This window comes from Gymnoscopelus braueri (assembly GCF_963280865.1).
Source record: "Gymnoscopelus braueri genome assembly, chromosome: 6".
In the NCBI taxonomy this organism is placed as follows: Eukaryota; Metazoa; Chordata; class Actinopteri; order Myctophiformes; family Myctophidae; genus Gymnoscopelus; species Gymnoscopelus braueri.
The window spans coordinates 17,040,647-17,055,842 of NC_137607.1; the positions used below are offsets into that span (position 1 = coordinate 17,040,647).

The 15,196-nt window shown below is 44.8% G+C and overlaps 1 protein-coding gene across 1 annotated transcript; it reads left to right on the forward strand.

The window, feature by feature from the left end:
- The first annotated feature begins 3,237 nt into the window (after window positions 1–3,237).
- Window positions 3,238–11,682, forward strand: b3galt2 (UDP-Gal:betaGlcNAc beta 1,3-galactosyltransferase, polypeptide 2). The gene is made up of 2 exons (XM_080430893.1): window positions 3,238–4,180; window positions 8,850–11,682. Exon 2 carries the CDS (start codon window positions 9,239–9,241, stop codon window positions 10,601–10,603), a length of 1,365 nt encoding a protein of 454 aa, XP_080287019.1. The 5' UTR covers window positions 3,238–4,180; window positions 8,850–9,238; the 3' UTR covers window positions 10,604–11,682.
- Window positions 11,683–15,196: the final 3,514 nt, after the last annotated feature.

Here is a 15,196-nt window from a genome sequence, read left to right on the forward strand (position 1 = left end):
GGGGGATTCTACAAATGTCTTCTAATCCTAGTTTTTTGAAGAAAAAAAAAACTATGTTGCTATAATCAGTGGTTCTCAAACTTTTTCATGTCAAGGACCCCCAAAATTATTTGAATTTTGGCCGCGGACCCCCATCTCAAAATATATTGTTCCAGGGACCCCCAGAAGTTGTAACAGAGTTAAAAATGTTCGCTACGGAAAAATAGATATTGAATGATTTGCACACATTTTAACGATTAAAAAAAAAAAATAGCAGATCTAAAAGCACTCGGTGCCGCGCTATGAGCTTGTAGATCTGCTATTTTTGAATAGCCCAAAGAAATCTTAAAATGACACAGATGCGTTCCCGGTCTGAAAGGGTTAAGAAAAGCAATAACAACTCACATTTCATCTGAAGCTGTCTTGTGAAGGTGTGGCAATGAGATAACTGCTTTCCATCTTCCAGCATTGTCTGTGAAGGAGAGAGAGAAAAACAATGTCGCAGAGGAGGACACTCTGCAGCAAATGTTCTTTGGAATTTCTAGAACAAGGACAGCAAATGACTGATCAAAAAATGTGTAGATTGAGAATGCAACAAAAATAAATATAATAACAATACAAACTGCATTATTTTCATTGTCATTTGGCAATTCCTTTTTTAGAATTTGCCATTATGGTGAACTGACCATGACTGAAAGCATAGAAATTAGAAATTATTCAAATAGGAAGGGTTTCCCGATTGCTATGCTAATGCGGGGCCATTTGTATTTGAACGTGCAAAAAGAAAAAGAAAATCTGCCCATGCCTCTGTTCATTATTTGACTGCTCATCATGGTGAAGTTTAATGAACTTTTGGTTTTGTTTTTACGGCAACATGTGCTAAAACACACATCTACGTTTTCTTCACATCAAGGTTTACATTTAGTAGATATTGACTTAAAGGGGAATTTTGGACCACGGTTATGATATGATATCTTAGGATGAATGAAAAATGTAATAACTCCATCACGGGTCCGCCACAGCTTAAAACGAGCCTTGCGCTAGATCGCGTATTTTAATAGCTTTTTGGTAGTTTTTTTGTGAGATCTGACGTTCATAGTGACGGAACACTATGCAACCAAAAAAAAACTGAAGTCTCGCTAGACAAGACTGACATCTCAAGATTTCAATCTATTTTTTTTTCTTTTTTTTGGTTGCATAGTGTTTTCCGGTTGCATACTGTCACTATGAACATCAGATCTCCCCCCCCCCCCCAAAAAAAAAGCTATTAAAATACGCAATCTAGCGCAAGGCCTATTGGCGCACGTTTTAAGCAGTGGCGGACCCGGGATGGAGTTATGACATTTTTCTACTGTACCATTCATCCTAAGATATAACATCATAAAAAAGGTAAGAAAACTGTGGTCCAAAAATTCCCCTTTAAAATGTAAATGTAAAAAAATATAAAGAGACATTTTGCTCAAATAATATACCATGAATCCATCCACAGAAAAGTAATATTGCGACATATGATTAAAATCACAGTGAATGTGCTTGCTTACTCCTCACTGACATCTATCTGTAAAACTGCCCTTTTGTGGGGGAGGGGAGGGTCCTCACGCCACACACACACACACACACATGTGTTATTGCTGGCGTGGCTGCACGGGCGCATGTGTCTTCGGTTGAGGAGACACTGACAATGTGTTAGAAGATACTCCCACGGCACACAAACAATTAATGATGACAAGTTACATTTTTTGATACGGCAATCTTCACCCGGGCAGCCAGGCCAGACGAGTTGAGGAAGTCACCTAGCTAATAGATGCCACATGATATTAATGTGCAGAGGCACTGCCTCTAACCTGGCAGGCACAGGAAATCAATCACCGCCCCGGCATTACTTTCTTCTGACAAATATGCTCTCACCAGCCAGGTAGCGGAGCTAATGGCCTCCAAAGTATTTCTGTCAAAGCCAGCTCTCCTATTAATTATTCAGTCACCCATGCTCCTATGCAGTGGTGATACCTTACAATATTTACTGCGCTGCCTCTGCCACTGGCATTACGAGAGGCCACTTTCCATCTCGCTTGATGTTCCTGACATGGCGAGTTCCTTTAACATGAACGATGATTTCATTTGCTATCCTGTTCCTATCCTCTACGGCGTGGCAACCATGGATGGAGCTCCCAGCATAAGCGAAGAGACAATAATGTTATTTAATCCCATATCAAGAAACACCCGTGTGTGCAAAGGTGCGTGAAAGCCGATGCAGAGGATTTGTGTTGTTGTGTCTAAGTCATTAATGAGTTAGGCAGTGTGTCATCCATCCCTGTACAACTGATATAGTGGGGCCATTAGGGCCAAGGTGGCCTTGGAGGTATACTCTCAAAGTCAATCAAATGAATTCGGATTGAATTGAAAGAGCAAAAATTCAAGAATGGCAGGAGGAAGTTCACATATACAGTATATATCTTCTTTTTTTAATTAAACCTCTAGATATAATATGCATAAATCATCATGCATAAATAACGGTGATGTGAGATATTATATATTTATATATATATATATATATATATATATATATATATATATATATATATATATATATACATACATACATACATACAGTGGTGTAAAGTAACAAGTACATTTATTTAATTATTGTACTTAAGTACACTTTTGAGGATTTTTTACTTTACTGGAGTATTTCCTATTTTCCTATATAGCTGATCTACAAGCTCACAATGAGTCGCGATGCGACACATTGTGAGCTTGTAGATCTGTTATTTTCAAAATATTTTTTTATGTTTATTTTAATGTATTAATTTTTTTTTCATTTTATAATTTCTTTTTTTGTATTGTTGAATATTCAACGGCCAAAGCATCAGTGGTAAACACATCACACATAGGGTGAAGAATCCAGCTGCAGTCAGACAACAACTGGCCCACCACCACGCTCATATGGACTTCTTTAAATCCCCTCTTATTTTACGCCCACATGGAGGGGGGGGGGATAGGCTGGGGTTAGAGAACAGAGCAGAAGAAGCAGGGAGAGAGAGGGAGGGAGGGAGGGAGGCAGGGCTGAGGAGGGAGGGAGGAGAGTGAGAATCTAACTGGGTCACGTGGGACATCCTGCTAAGTATGCAGTGACGTGGGCAGAGAGCTCCGTCAGTGTAGCGGTGCCTGACAGGCAGCCTCCACCACAGCCCAGCAGCTGCTTCTAAGAACAACAGAGAGCTGGGAGGACTATAGAGGAGAGAGAGAGAGAGAGGAGATCAGAAAAGGAGCGGGACTTTGACACAAAGAAGGACGGGGGCTGGCGGGGGGAGAAAGAAAGAAAGAAAGAGACCTGGGTGGGTGTTTTTTTCCCATCCTGTCAGGACTCGGGGGAACCTGCAGCATGCTTTAACACTGACTTGGAAACAGATCGAGCCCCTCTGCATACGAGGAGGGAGTGGATTTTGTTTTCTCTCCTCCTCGATTTGGGTTCCCTCTCTCTCCCTGCACCTCCTCCTCATCCAGCCCTGCCTAGCGATGTGAGGGACTATATAGCCGCACTCTTTCTCCTCTGCTGCCTCCCTTTCCTTTGGAGGAGGCTATGTGTGACTCTGGATAACTGATGCATGGAGGAGAAGAGGGAACATCACGCTCGGACACTGATTCTACGTGAAATAGCATCTTCAGAAAGGAAGTAAAAAGGGAAAGCTATTGGAGCAGAGAGAGAGGGGAAGGGAGAGAGAGAGAGAGAGAGAGAGAGAGGGAAATAGAGAGAGAGAGAGAGAACATTACTGAGAGGAGCTGCCGTGTGTAACGGAACCACAAAATCACGAGAAGGAGAAAGGGAGTCAGAGAAAACATCCTAAGGTTTGTGCAGCCAACCAAGCAACCAATCTGGATGACTGTGTGTTCGTGGAAGCTGTTGGAGAACAGATGGACAGCTGCTATGCCAATTGTAATACCTCCAGATATCCAGTGAGGGGGATGTTCATTGTGTGATTATAGAGACGAGAGAGAGAGAGAGGGTCTGGAAGAGGACACTATAATACCCCCAGGTTTTGGAGGAGGAGGAGGAGGAGGAGGAGGAGGAGGAGGCGGTGATGGTGATGGCGTGCCGAGTGTGTGGACACAAGGCACACTCACTCCGTCTCACACACTCCTGTCCACGCCACAGCCAGCCGTGTACCCACAGTAGCAGCAGCAGCAGCAGGATGACGAGGAGGTATGCAATAGCCTACATCTCATCAGAAATCCAGAGCTCACATACCGTACCTATACACCCGTCTTCTCATCATTCATTTATCTCTCTCCTGCCACTCCTCTCCTCCTCTACCCCTCCGGTTTTAATCCAGAACTCCATCCATCCACCCATCCGTCCATCCATCAGTCCACCCATCTGTCTGCCCATCCCACCCCATCCGTCCCACTACCCTGCACCACAGGGCTCGTGCATTGCATCGCTCACAATGCTCCCTCCTTGCTCCTCTCCATCCAGAAAAAAACCATTAGCCCATTAAGACCTGAGGCGATTCTTTAAAAAAATCTAAATCCTAACAGTTTTTTGAAAAAAGATCAAAAAAAAAAATCACGATTTTTCAAAAATAGCAGATCTACAAGCTCGTAGCGCGGCACTCGGTGCCGCGCTATGAGCTTGTAGATCTGCTATTTTTGAATAGCCAAAGACATCTAAAGTGACACAGATGCGTTCCAGGTATCAATGGGTTAGACTAGCTCTGCAAAACATTACCTGTCAAACGTCTGTGCGATTCACAGCGGCGAACCCAGTAAGATCTGATTGATTCAATTCAATTAGCACCGATTTTATCCAATTTATCAGCGACTGCCCCATCTGTGCTTGTTGGCACTTAAGCTCACACATGCTTAGGGATAACCGCTAACTGCTGAGGTGGACGTTTGGAAAACAGCGGTTTAGACTCCACCATCTGGGTTGTTTCAGTCTGCCCACCAGACTATGAAACTTTAATAGGGTCTAATTTCCGAACTACCCCATAATTTATTGCCGTGGCTTCACTGGCGTAGCCTACGTGCAACGCCGATTCACTATTTGCCAAGCTCAATGTAAAAACAAAACCCCAAAAACACATGATTTAAAATTCTAACACTTATAATATCACTGTAATACAATATTTACAATACACAAGAATCCCATGCCTGCTCCACCCTCTTCCATATTATGCCTTGATTGGACTAATTGGTCCAAATGTTGGCTATTCAATAAAACAGCTTGACACTATGTGGTTGTGACTCATTCTAAGGAGCAGGTGTGTGGGCTGTACGTGGTGGCCTGGACACGATCTGACCTGGCCCTGCCTGGATGATGATGGTGTGTGTGTCTAGATAAACCACAGCCATATATGCTGTGACACTCGCTGACTCTCTAAATCTCTTAAGAACACAATCCTCCTCTGAGGTCCTATGCTAGTTGATGCTTCAGTAATTCATACTCGGATATAGTCACCAAATGAGCTCACGTGTTTGAAAAGGGAAAAAGAAAAACACACATTATGCACCCTTTCTTATTAAAGACAGACGTGTGGAGAGGTGTGGTTACTTTTGGCTCTATAAACTAAGCCCATAATAATGGTGACACTGTGCCCGAGTCGCAAAGAAGCTCAACAACGTGAGAGCGCACGGTCTTATAGTGCCGCTGTGCAAAATGCTATGCTATGTGTCAGCTGTATCCATTGAATACAATAACATCACATCCTCCTCAAACTGCTGTGATGAAACAGCAACCTGCAGTCACTGAGCGAGGACTATACGGCTAAAACTAGGTATTAAGACTGAACAAGAGAACCATTTAGCGACAATGTACTACTAAGGAATGTTTCATCAAAAATATTTTGTTAACTGGTCCTTTCAGAAAAAAGAAAAAAAAGTGTGCTATACAACTTAAAGAGAACAACCCCTGAATGGCTGTGTTCACTGAAGCAGTGACAAAAATGTGTCACAACCATGGTGTGCATTGTCTTGGCATGGTTGTGTATTTATTTGCGTTATTATATTGCGATTACAAAGCTAGCTATGGCGTACAGAGTGCACGGCATACGTAGCATGGCTGTACATATCTTTTTTTTTTTGCATTTGCAATTACACTGTGGTTGCTAAGCTAGCTCCATGGCATTATGCCCGTGTGGAACAATTATTAATTAACGGTAACTAATTGATAATATTTGAATGTGGGGCAGCACCATGTGTACGTCGTATGTCTCTGTCACTCCTTTCGCCTTCCTCCTCATTACTGACCACTGTGGAACTGCTCGGCCTCAATTAGTGCTAGTGTAACTGATTGGATTGCACAGAAGTGACAATGATTGGAGGCAAGGAAATTAATTAATGAGGGAAGGCGTTAGCAGAGTAATTGTAACTGCAAAAAAACTAAAAAGGGCCTGAAATTATAATATATATAATCACACACTTATCAACAGCTGTAAGGCACCTCACGTGCGTGCACGTACGCGTGCGTGTTGCCTGTGGATTTATGTGCATACATATGTACGTGGTCAAATTCATGTAATTAGTTCATCGTTCATATTGACGACAGCCGAAGTCTTTCAAGCTCTGATGTAAAGTATGTTAACCTTTAAAACAAGGGTGTCCTTCTCCCCTCTCATTCGCCAGTAATTGCCTATGCCCAGTAAACACATTTAGCTGAAAAGGTTAGCGTGTTCCCAGCCAGTTGTCTTGACGAATATGCAACCACCACCAGGAAATGAAAATTGGGAGTTCAAAATCAGCCCCACACACAGGGCAGCCGTGTAGAATCTGCACACGATAATGCAGTGTTCTGTATTTTATGAATACTATGAAGGAGGGGGAAAAAAAGCGACACTGGCAACCAGTAAACAAATACACACCGGAAAAGGTATTCAAGTTAGTACATTAATATTCACTAGGGTCTTGTGTAGCCTGCCCTTTTCTGCTGGCATATTCTGTGTGTGTGTGTGTGTGTGTGTGTGTGTGTGTGTGTGTGTGTGTGTGTGTGTGTGTGTGTGTGTGTGTGTGTGTGTGTGTGTGTGTGTGTGTGTGTGTGTGTGTGTGTGCGTGTGCGTGCGCGCGGAGAAACTCATATTATTTATGCAGCATATTTTGTGCGTACATGGAGGAAGGGGGTGTGTGTGTGTGCATGGAAGCAAGCACATAATGACTGTGTGTACTGTATGCAGTGTCTGGTGTATATATAATTAGTGTATAGGCAGTATATTTTGTGGTTGTTCAAACAGATTGTTTGCATTCGTGAGTGACTGAATCAATGTGTGCACTCCTCATTGTAAATGTAACTCTGAGGAGAATGCGTGCATGTGTGTGTGTGTGTGTGCGTGCGCGCGCGCGTGTGTGTGTTTGTGCATATTTTATGCAAGTTTATTTACTGTATACGTATGTACACATTTACCTCTGTGGTTATGTGTGTGTGTGTGTGTGTGTATTTTGCATTTGTGTGTGTTTGTGTGTGTGTGTGTGTGTGTCTGTGTGTGTGCATTTGTGTGTGTGTGTGTGTGTGCGTGTGCGTGTGTGTGCATATTTATGCAAGTTTATTTACTGTATACGTGTATACACATTTACCTCTGTGTGCGTGCGTGCGTGCGTGCGTGCGTGCGTGCGTGCGTGCGTGCATGCGTGTGTGCGTGCGCGTGTGTGCATTTGTGTGTGTGTGTGTGGTCAGGAAATGCAACTGCCTGGGTGGTCTCTCCACGGGTATAGTGCAGACAGCATTGGTAAGCTGCAGGTGTGAAGGTGCAGGATGCTGGGTGAAAGGAAGGCTCTATCGCCAGAGGCTGGGCGTGAGGCTCCAGCACGTCTACTGCTTGCTGGACCCTGAAAATTCGTTCTGACAGATGCATCTCCTCCCCGGCTGTCGAGGGCACAGTGGGGGGCTGATGGCACACACACTCGCCCAAGCAGCTCAGAGTAGCGTTAGCCAGCACCATGTTGTGCAAACCCGCAATTCATACTTTCGCCCTAAGGCATTAAGCTGGCTGATAGACATGCGAGGGCTAACCCACGATTCTGCCAAGCCCAACACCAGACTGCCAGTTTCTACAATGTAAGAGTGTTCATTTAACTCAGAGTGTGTACAGACTCAGATTCAGAGAGTTTACAAACGTAACCAAATGGACCCTTACGGGTCCATTTGGTTACGTTTGTAAACTCTCTGACTGGATAAATTAACACTGAGGATTTTACGTTGTAGTGTTTGAAAGAAGACTTATTATTTCGTAGTTCTCCCTGTTCCAGATGGTTCATACTGTGTGAAAAAAGACTGTGTGATATTTCACCAGAATGTGCTTGATGTTGATGAGTTTGCTGCAACATTAGATTGCTACAAAAATATGCATTATATTGTATCTCTAGCCAACTAAACAACACATCTGGATGCATCTGTCTGCAGTCACACTAACGTACAGTATGCGATCATTCTTCATAGCAGCAAAAATCCTTTGATTTTGTCACAGTCATGCTCAAAACAATATTTTATCTCCCGTGTTTTCTCTCTACTCTACATTATCTGCTATCTGTTATAAGCCCCTATCTAATCAAAGCCACCACAAGGCTGATGTATTGATTTGGTCTCCCTCATTAAAAATGTTAAGTCAGCTTGCATCATATAACAGAGGTGACACTGCGTGTGTGCGTGTGCGTGCGCGCGTGTGTGTGTATTGGGTTTTTGCAATGAGGAGATCAATGCAGAATCATTACGAGCGTGCCAAACAAAAAATAGAACGGTGCTTGGAGGTTATGCCTGCAATAGTAAAAGGAATACAAATTCAGCGACTCGCATGATTAACAAATGGCTCGTTGCCAAAGTGTAGGAAGCGCGTGTTGGACCGTTGCCAAAGCCTGTTTCTTTATTTCCTCTCTTTTTTTTTCAGATGAGAGAAAACAGCCCCTGAGGAGAGGTGACCCGTATCGTTCTTGAAGGAGGCCCAGCCCAGAGAGCATGACCCTGTATTTGTCTGCCGTGTCAAAGACGAGCGCGGGAATAGCCTCTATGGCAACAGAATCGTTGCCCTCTTAGCTCCACTAGGAGCCCTAATCACCCCTCTCTGCACCAGGGGGGGGATCCCGCCACCACCCAACCCCGCTCCCATCTCCAGCGGGAGAGGCTCCACTCCAAACCCATCTAGCTCAGCTCAGATAAAACCCTCCGGCTGTTGGCAAAACACATGTTTGACGGGATCGTACGCGATTGCTGTTGCCGCCGCCCGTCTCTGAGCCGCCGCCGCAGCTGCAGCAGCCTCCTCCGGTCCGCACCACCACCATGCAGTGGAGACGGCGGCACTGCTGCCCCATCAAGCGCTCGCTGTTCCGGACCCACGTGGCGGGCCTCCTCTCGCTGGCCCTGCTCTTCACCCTCTTCCTGTTCTTCAGCCAGCAGGACTGGCTGCCGGGGGGCCACGGCGGCCAGTCCCGGGACAACCCGCTGGCTTACACCGTCCGGGGCTTCCGCGGTGGCGGCCCCGGCGCCAAGGTAGAGGCCAACCAGAGCACGTCCCTCAGGAGCGTCTGGAGGGAGACGGCGGGAGGGAACCTGGCGGCGCCCAAGCCTCCGCTCAACCTCAGCTCTCAGCCGGCGGCGGACGGGGCGGGTGGAGAGAGGGGAGGCGCGGGAGGAGGAGGTGTGGGAGGTGGAAGCAGCAGGACGGGTGTGATGGGGCTCGAGGATTCCATGGGCGCCAACAACAGCTTACAGAAGGAGATGGGCGTGGGCGGCCGGCTCAGCGCCCAGCCCTACCGCTACATCCTCAACGAGCCCCTCAAGTGCCGGGACAGCACGCCCTTCCTCGTGCTGCTCATCGCCGCCGAGCCGGGCCAGGTGGCCGCCCGCAACGCCATCCGCCAGACGTGGGGCAACGAGAGCGTGGTGGCCGCGGGGGGGCTGGTGTTCGTCCGCCTCTTCCTGCTGGGCACGCTGAAGAGCCCGGACGACGACGACGGCTACCCGGAGAGCGGCGTCGAGGAGGAGAGCCGCGCGTACCACGACATCATCCAGCAGGACTATCAGGACACGTACTACAACCTGACCGTCAAGACCCTGATGGGCATGAACTGGGTGGCCAGCCACTGTCCGCACGCCCACTACGTGATGAAGACGGACAGCGACATGTTCGTCAACACCGAGTATCTCATCCAGAAGCTGCTGAAGCCCGACCTGCCGCCCCGGCAGAGGTACTTCACGGGCTACCTCATGAGGGGCTACGCGCCCAACCGACACAACGACAGCAAGTGGTACATGCCGCCGGAGCTGTACCCCAGCGAGCGCTACCCGACGTTCTGCTCGGGCACGGGGTACGTGTTCTCGGGGGACATGGCCGAGCTGATCTACCGGGCCTCCCTGGGCATACGCCGGCTGCACCTGGAGGACGTGTACGTGGGGATCTGCCTGGCCAAGCTGCGCATCGACCCCGTGCCGCCGCCCAACGAGTTCCTCTTCAACCACTGGCGGGTGTCGTACTCCAGCTGCAAGTACAGCCACCTGATCACGTCGCACCAGTTCCAGCCCAACGAACTCGTCAAGTACTGGAACCACTTGCAGACCAACAAGCACAACGCATGCAACAACGTGGCCAAGGAGAGGAACATGAGATACAGACACCGTAAGTTTCACGGAGACAGGCCTCAATGACACGCGGCTGCGTCTACACCAGTGGTTCTCAAACTTTCTCCATGTCAAGGAAGGACCCCCAAATTGTGACACTTTTTAGCCCCGCGGGACCCCCGTTTGTAAAGATATGCCAGAGACCCCCCATAAGAGAAGATCTTTTACGGCTCTAGCAGTGATTCTCAACCCATTTTAAATTCAAGGACCCCCCAGTTTGACATGCATTATCAGGCTACGGACCCCCATTTAACGGCATTTCTGCCTCTGGGACCGCAATTTATATTGTAAAATCAATGTTGAGTGTACAAATGGAGTGTATAAATGGAACCAAATGGACCCGTAAGGGTCCATTTGGTTCCATTCGTACACTCTCTGAGTTACAGACCCATAAGGGTCCATTTGGTTCTTAACTATCTATCGTTTAGCTGGGAACCCCCTGGAACTCCCTGGAACTCCCTCAAGAACCCTTGGTTCCATTTGTACACTCTCTGAGTTACAGACCCATAAGGGTGCGTTTGGTTCCTAACTATCTATCATTTAGCTGGGGACCCCCTGGAACTCCCCCCAAGGACCCCTGGGGGTCCCCGGACCCCACTTTTTTGAGAACCACTGATCTACACCACCTTGCCACTATATAATGACAGCTATAGCCAGATAATGGCTGAGTGTCGACGAGGGAACTAAGCACCATATATACTATATTATCTGGCAAAGAGCACAGTGTTTTTGGTATCGTGTACAGTCGATGATTAAAACTATTTTTTTAATTTGAGAGAGATGTTATGTATTGTAAACCTGTCGAAACTGTTTCTTAAAAAGGGGCAGAGGAGTCTCTGTGCAATAAGCATGCACAAAAAAAGTACTTAAAGGGGTATACCACTCATTTTCAACATTGAACTATGTATTTTATACACCTTGCTTAGAGCTGTTGTGTGGAAATACGAAAAAAAAGCCCCCCTCCCTTTTATGTTGCCTAGAACTGGATAATTGATTGAGGTCATGTGATCAGTGACATACGCAAGGTGTACTTTTGGCTAAGGGGGGCGGAGCCTAAAGTCACTGATCACATGATCTCAATCAATCCAGTTCTAGGCAACATAGAAGAGGGGGGGGGGCTTTTTTCTTATTTCCACATAGCTCTAAGGTGTATTAAAGACATAGTTCAATGTTGAAAATTAGTGGTATTTCCCTTTAAAGAGCTGTGATTGATGTAAGGTGCCAATGGAGAGATGCGATGCTGTAATTTTTGGTAGAGGTTAATGTGAGGTTCTCTGCTCTCTACACAGGTGTTATACGTGACACTAAATACTGGGGTATCTTACACTAATAGTGGGGCCAACTCTGCCACTTTTTTTTAGGACACAAATTGTGTTTACACACACAGACAAAGGGAAATGTAAATGTATTATGTTGAAAAGTTACACTACCTAAAATATGAATGAAAAATATCTTTACGTGGACCAGTTATGCTGCCCTGTTTCTCAATGTTTACTTTACAGAATTATAACAAAACAAAAGATAAAAAAGACTATATGAAGAGAAGCACACAGGGTTTATCTGTCATATTCTGTATTTTATTTACAAAATGATGTGAACGCACTCAGAATCCCGTGTCAGAGATGACTGAGATTGTATTTTTTAAAGCTTTACATGAGTGAGTCTGCACTTCAGCGAAAATGTGCAATGAATAATGAACAATTAAATGTACTGAATTAAGTTGGTTGTGTGTGTGTGTGTGTGTGTGTGTGTGTGTGTGTGTGTGTGTGCGCGTGTGCGTGTGCGTGTACGTGCATGCGTGTGTCAGTGGTGTAAAGTAACGAAGTACATGTACTCAAGTACAATTTTGAAGTATTTTTACTTTACTGGAGTATTTCCAATTTTCAGTAATTTTACTTCTACTCCACAACATTTCAGAGGCAAATATTGTAATTGTACTCCATCACAATTATTTGAAAACTTTAGTTACTAGTTACTTTGCAATTATCAAATATTTTATTATAAAACATACATTAACCACTGTAGCCCTATTTTATATTCCATTTGAAAATAGCCGATCTACAAGCTCACAATGCGTCGCATTGCGACGCGTTGTGAGCTTGCAGATCTGCTATTTTCAAACATTTTAGTACCTTTACCTTTGGTACTTTAAGTACATTTTGATACCAATACTTTCGTACTTTTACTCAAGTACATTTTTAATTCCGGACTTTTACTTGTAACAGAGTATTTCTATATTGCAGCATTGATACCTTTACTTAAAGGGATACTTCACTTTCGGGTCGGGGAAACATTTAAAAAATATATTAAAAATAAATGAAAAAAGTAATGGAAAATTCATGGCCCCCTCACGCATTAGAGTGTCCTACTAATGTGTGAGGGGGCCTTTATTTTGCCATAACTTCTTTCATTTTTTTTTTATATATATTTTTAATGTTTATTTTATGTGAAAGTGAAGTATCCCTTTAAGTAAAATATCGGAGTACTTTTTCCACCACTGGCGTGCGTGCGTGCGTGCGTGCGTGCGTGCGTGCGTGCGTGCGTGCGTGCGTGCGTGCGTGCGTGCGTGCGTGCGTGCGTGCGTGCGTGCGTGCGTGCGTGCGTGCGTGCGTGCGTGCGTGTTGGTGTGTGTCTGTGTGATCCTTTGAGCCTTTCATGATGTATGAGTTGAATGTGTGAATCAGATCACTGGTCATTTATACCAGTGTTGCATAACCCTGGACAAAGCTTTGGTGATTCCACTATTTACGCTGTGCTAGCTCTTCATACGTTGTATGAAACAGTAATTGGTGGTGGTATTGTGGTAAGTCAGGAACAAATAGCAACAAACAAAATGGGAAAATCACATTTATTTTATGGTATTATATATATATATATAAATAACCCATGGCAGTCAGTAAAATGTATTCTTTTTGTGTAAAATATACCCTTGAGCAACTCATTAAACTCTAAATAGAAACCCACATTTCTTAGTTTTCAAAGACTGGTAAAAAACACTGTGCAGGCAGGAGGTTTTGAAGATGAGCAGTGACAAAGGGAATATTATACAAAAAACATCTTGAATACTGAATATGAAATATTTCACACCAAAAACACCTCAGATTAGATTTTAATTAAAAATGAACGCTCATGAATTTCAAAGGCTGTTAATGTTTACTCCAGATGGAACTGCACAGCCACTGTGTGTGTGTGTGCATGTGTGCGTATAAGTGAGTGCATGCGTGAGTGTGCAGATTTTGTGTGTGCGTGCGCGTGTGTGTGAGTGTGCGAGTGTGCATGTGCGTGTGTGTGGGTGTGTCTGTGTGTGCAAGTGCAAGTGCAAGGGGGGGGGGGTAAATGCTTACACACTCCAGTGCTCAGGGTCAGCAATAAAAAAAAAACGCATACGTAATTGGGCAACGACTTGGAATAGCCTATATCAGATTAAAGTAATCTAATTAAGTTAATGGAGAGTGGGGTTCATGTGCGTTATCTGCAGACTTCACAGCACATCTGTCAGTCTCATTTTAATCACCTATTCCGTTTGGGTAATTCTGTTTGGAGGAGCTGTTAAAAGGGTAAAGTTCACATAATGGTATATTTTAAGCCGCTAATCACTTAGAAAACAGGAAGCTGAAAACCTTGAAAACAGGGTTGGTACAGAATGGATGTACAGTATTGTATATCTTTAGACAAACATCTACAAATGTAGATGTTTGTCTCAGATGCTGTAAACAGTGCAGAAGAGGCAGGGGATTATTTTTCATGCTGATGCCACTGGCAAGAGATGCGATGGGTTACGGTTTTCATTAATATTCACATTAAAGGATATCTTATCATTTCACCAGGAGTCGTGCCATAATATTGCACCTTGTTTCAGCAGTAAATACATCAAAATGTTTACACAAATGATGGGAACCCTCCAAATAAAAGGGCTGTTCACTTGTAGATCTGCTATTTTTGAAAAACCGTGGACATTTATGCGCACATCTTTGAATATATATTTTACAAATCTTCTAAATCCTAACAGTTTTTTTGAAAATCATATCAGTGGATCTCAAACTTTTTCATGTAAAGGACCACCCAAAATTATATGTATTCGGCCGCGAACCCCCATCTCAATATTTGCCCCCCCCCAGAAGCAAAGATTTGAGTTACAAAAGTGCGCACAAATTTTCATGATTTTTCTTTTTGCAGATCTACAAGCTCATGCCGCGCTATGAGCTTGTAGATCTGCTATTTTTGAATAGCCAAAGAAATCAAAAAATGACAGAGATGCGTTCCCGGATTGAATGGGTTAAATCCTATAGTTCCACAGGGTTCTATGCTAGGTGCCCTCCTTTTTTCCCTCCTCAATATCTATGTTAATTATGTAATAATAATGTAGACCTTATTAATCCCGCTGGGGAAATGAGGTTTCAGCTTCACCCGGCTGATGGCTGCTCAGGTGGTCATATTAAGCGCTCGGGGGAGTAGTTAAGGCTAAGTGGCCCTTGCTCAAGGAGGACACTTTGACACACAGCCAGCAAGGGCCCGGGAATCGAACCAGCGGGACCTTCTGCTTCCCAGGCTGCCTCTCTCTACCCATTCAGCTATGGCACAGCCCACAGCTGAAAGGGTTGTGAGTTTGTGACACTTTGT

What these genes read in the sequence shown, in the direction of transcription:
- b3galt2 (XM_080430893.1), top strand. Translation starts at nt 9,239, where the DNA reads ATGCAGTGGAGACGGCGGCACTGCTGCCCCATCAAGCGCTCGCTGTTC.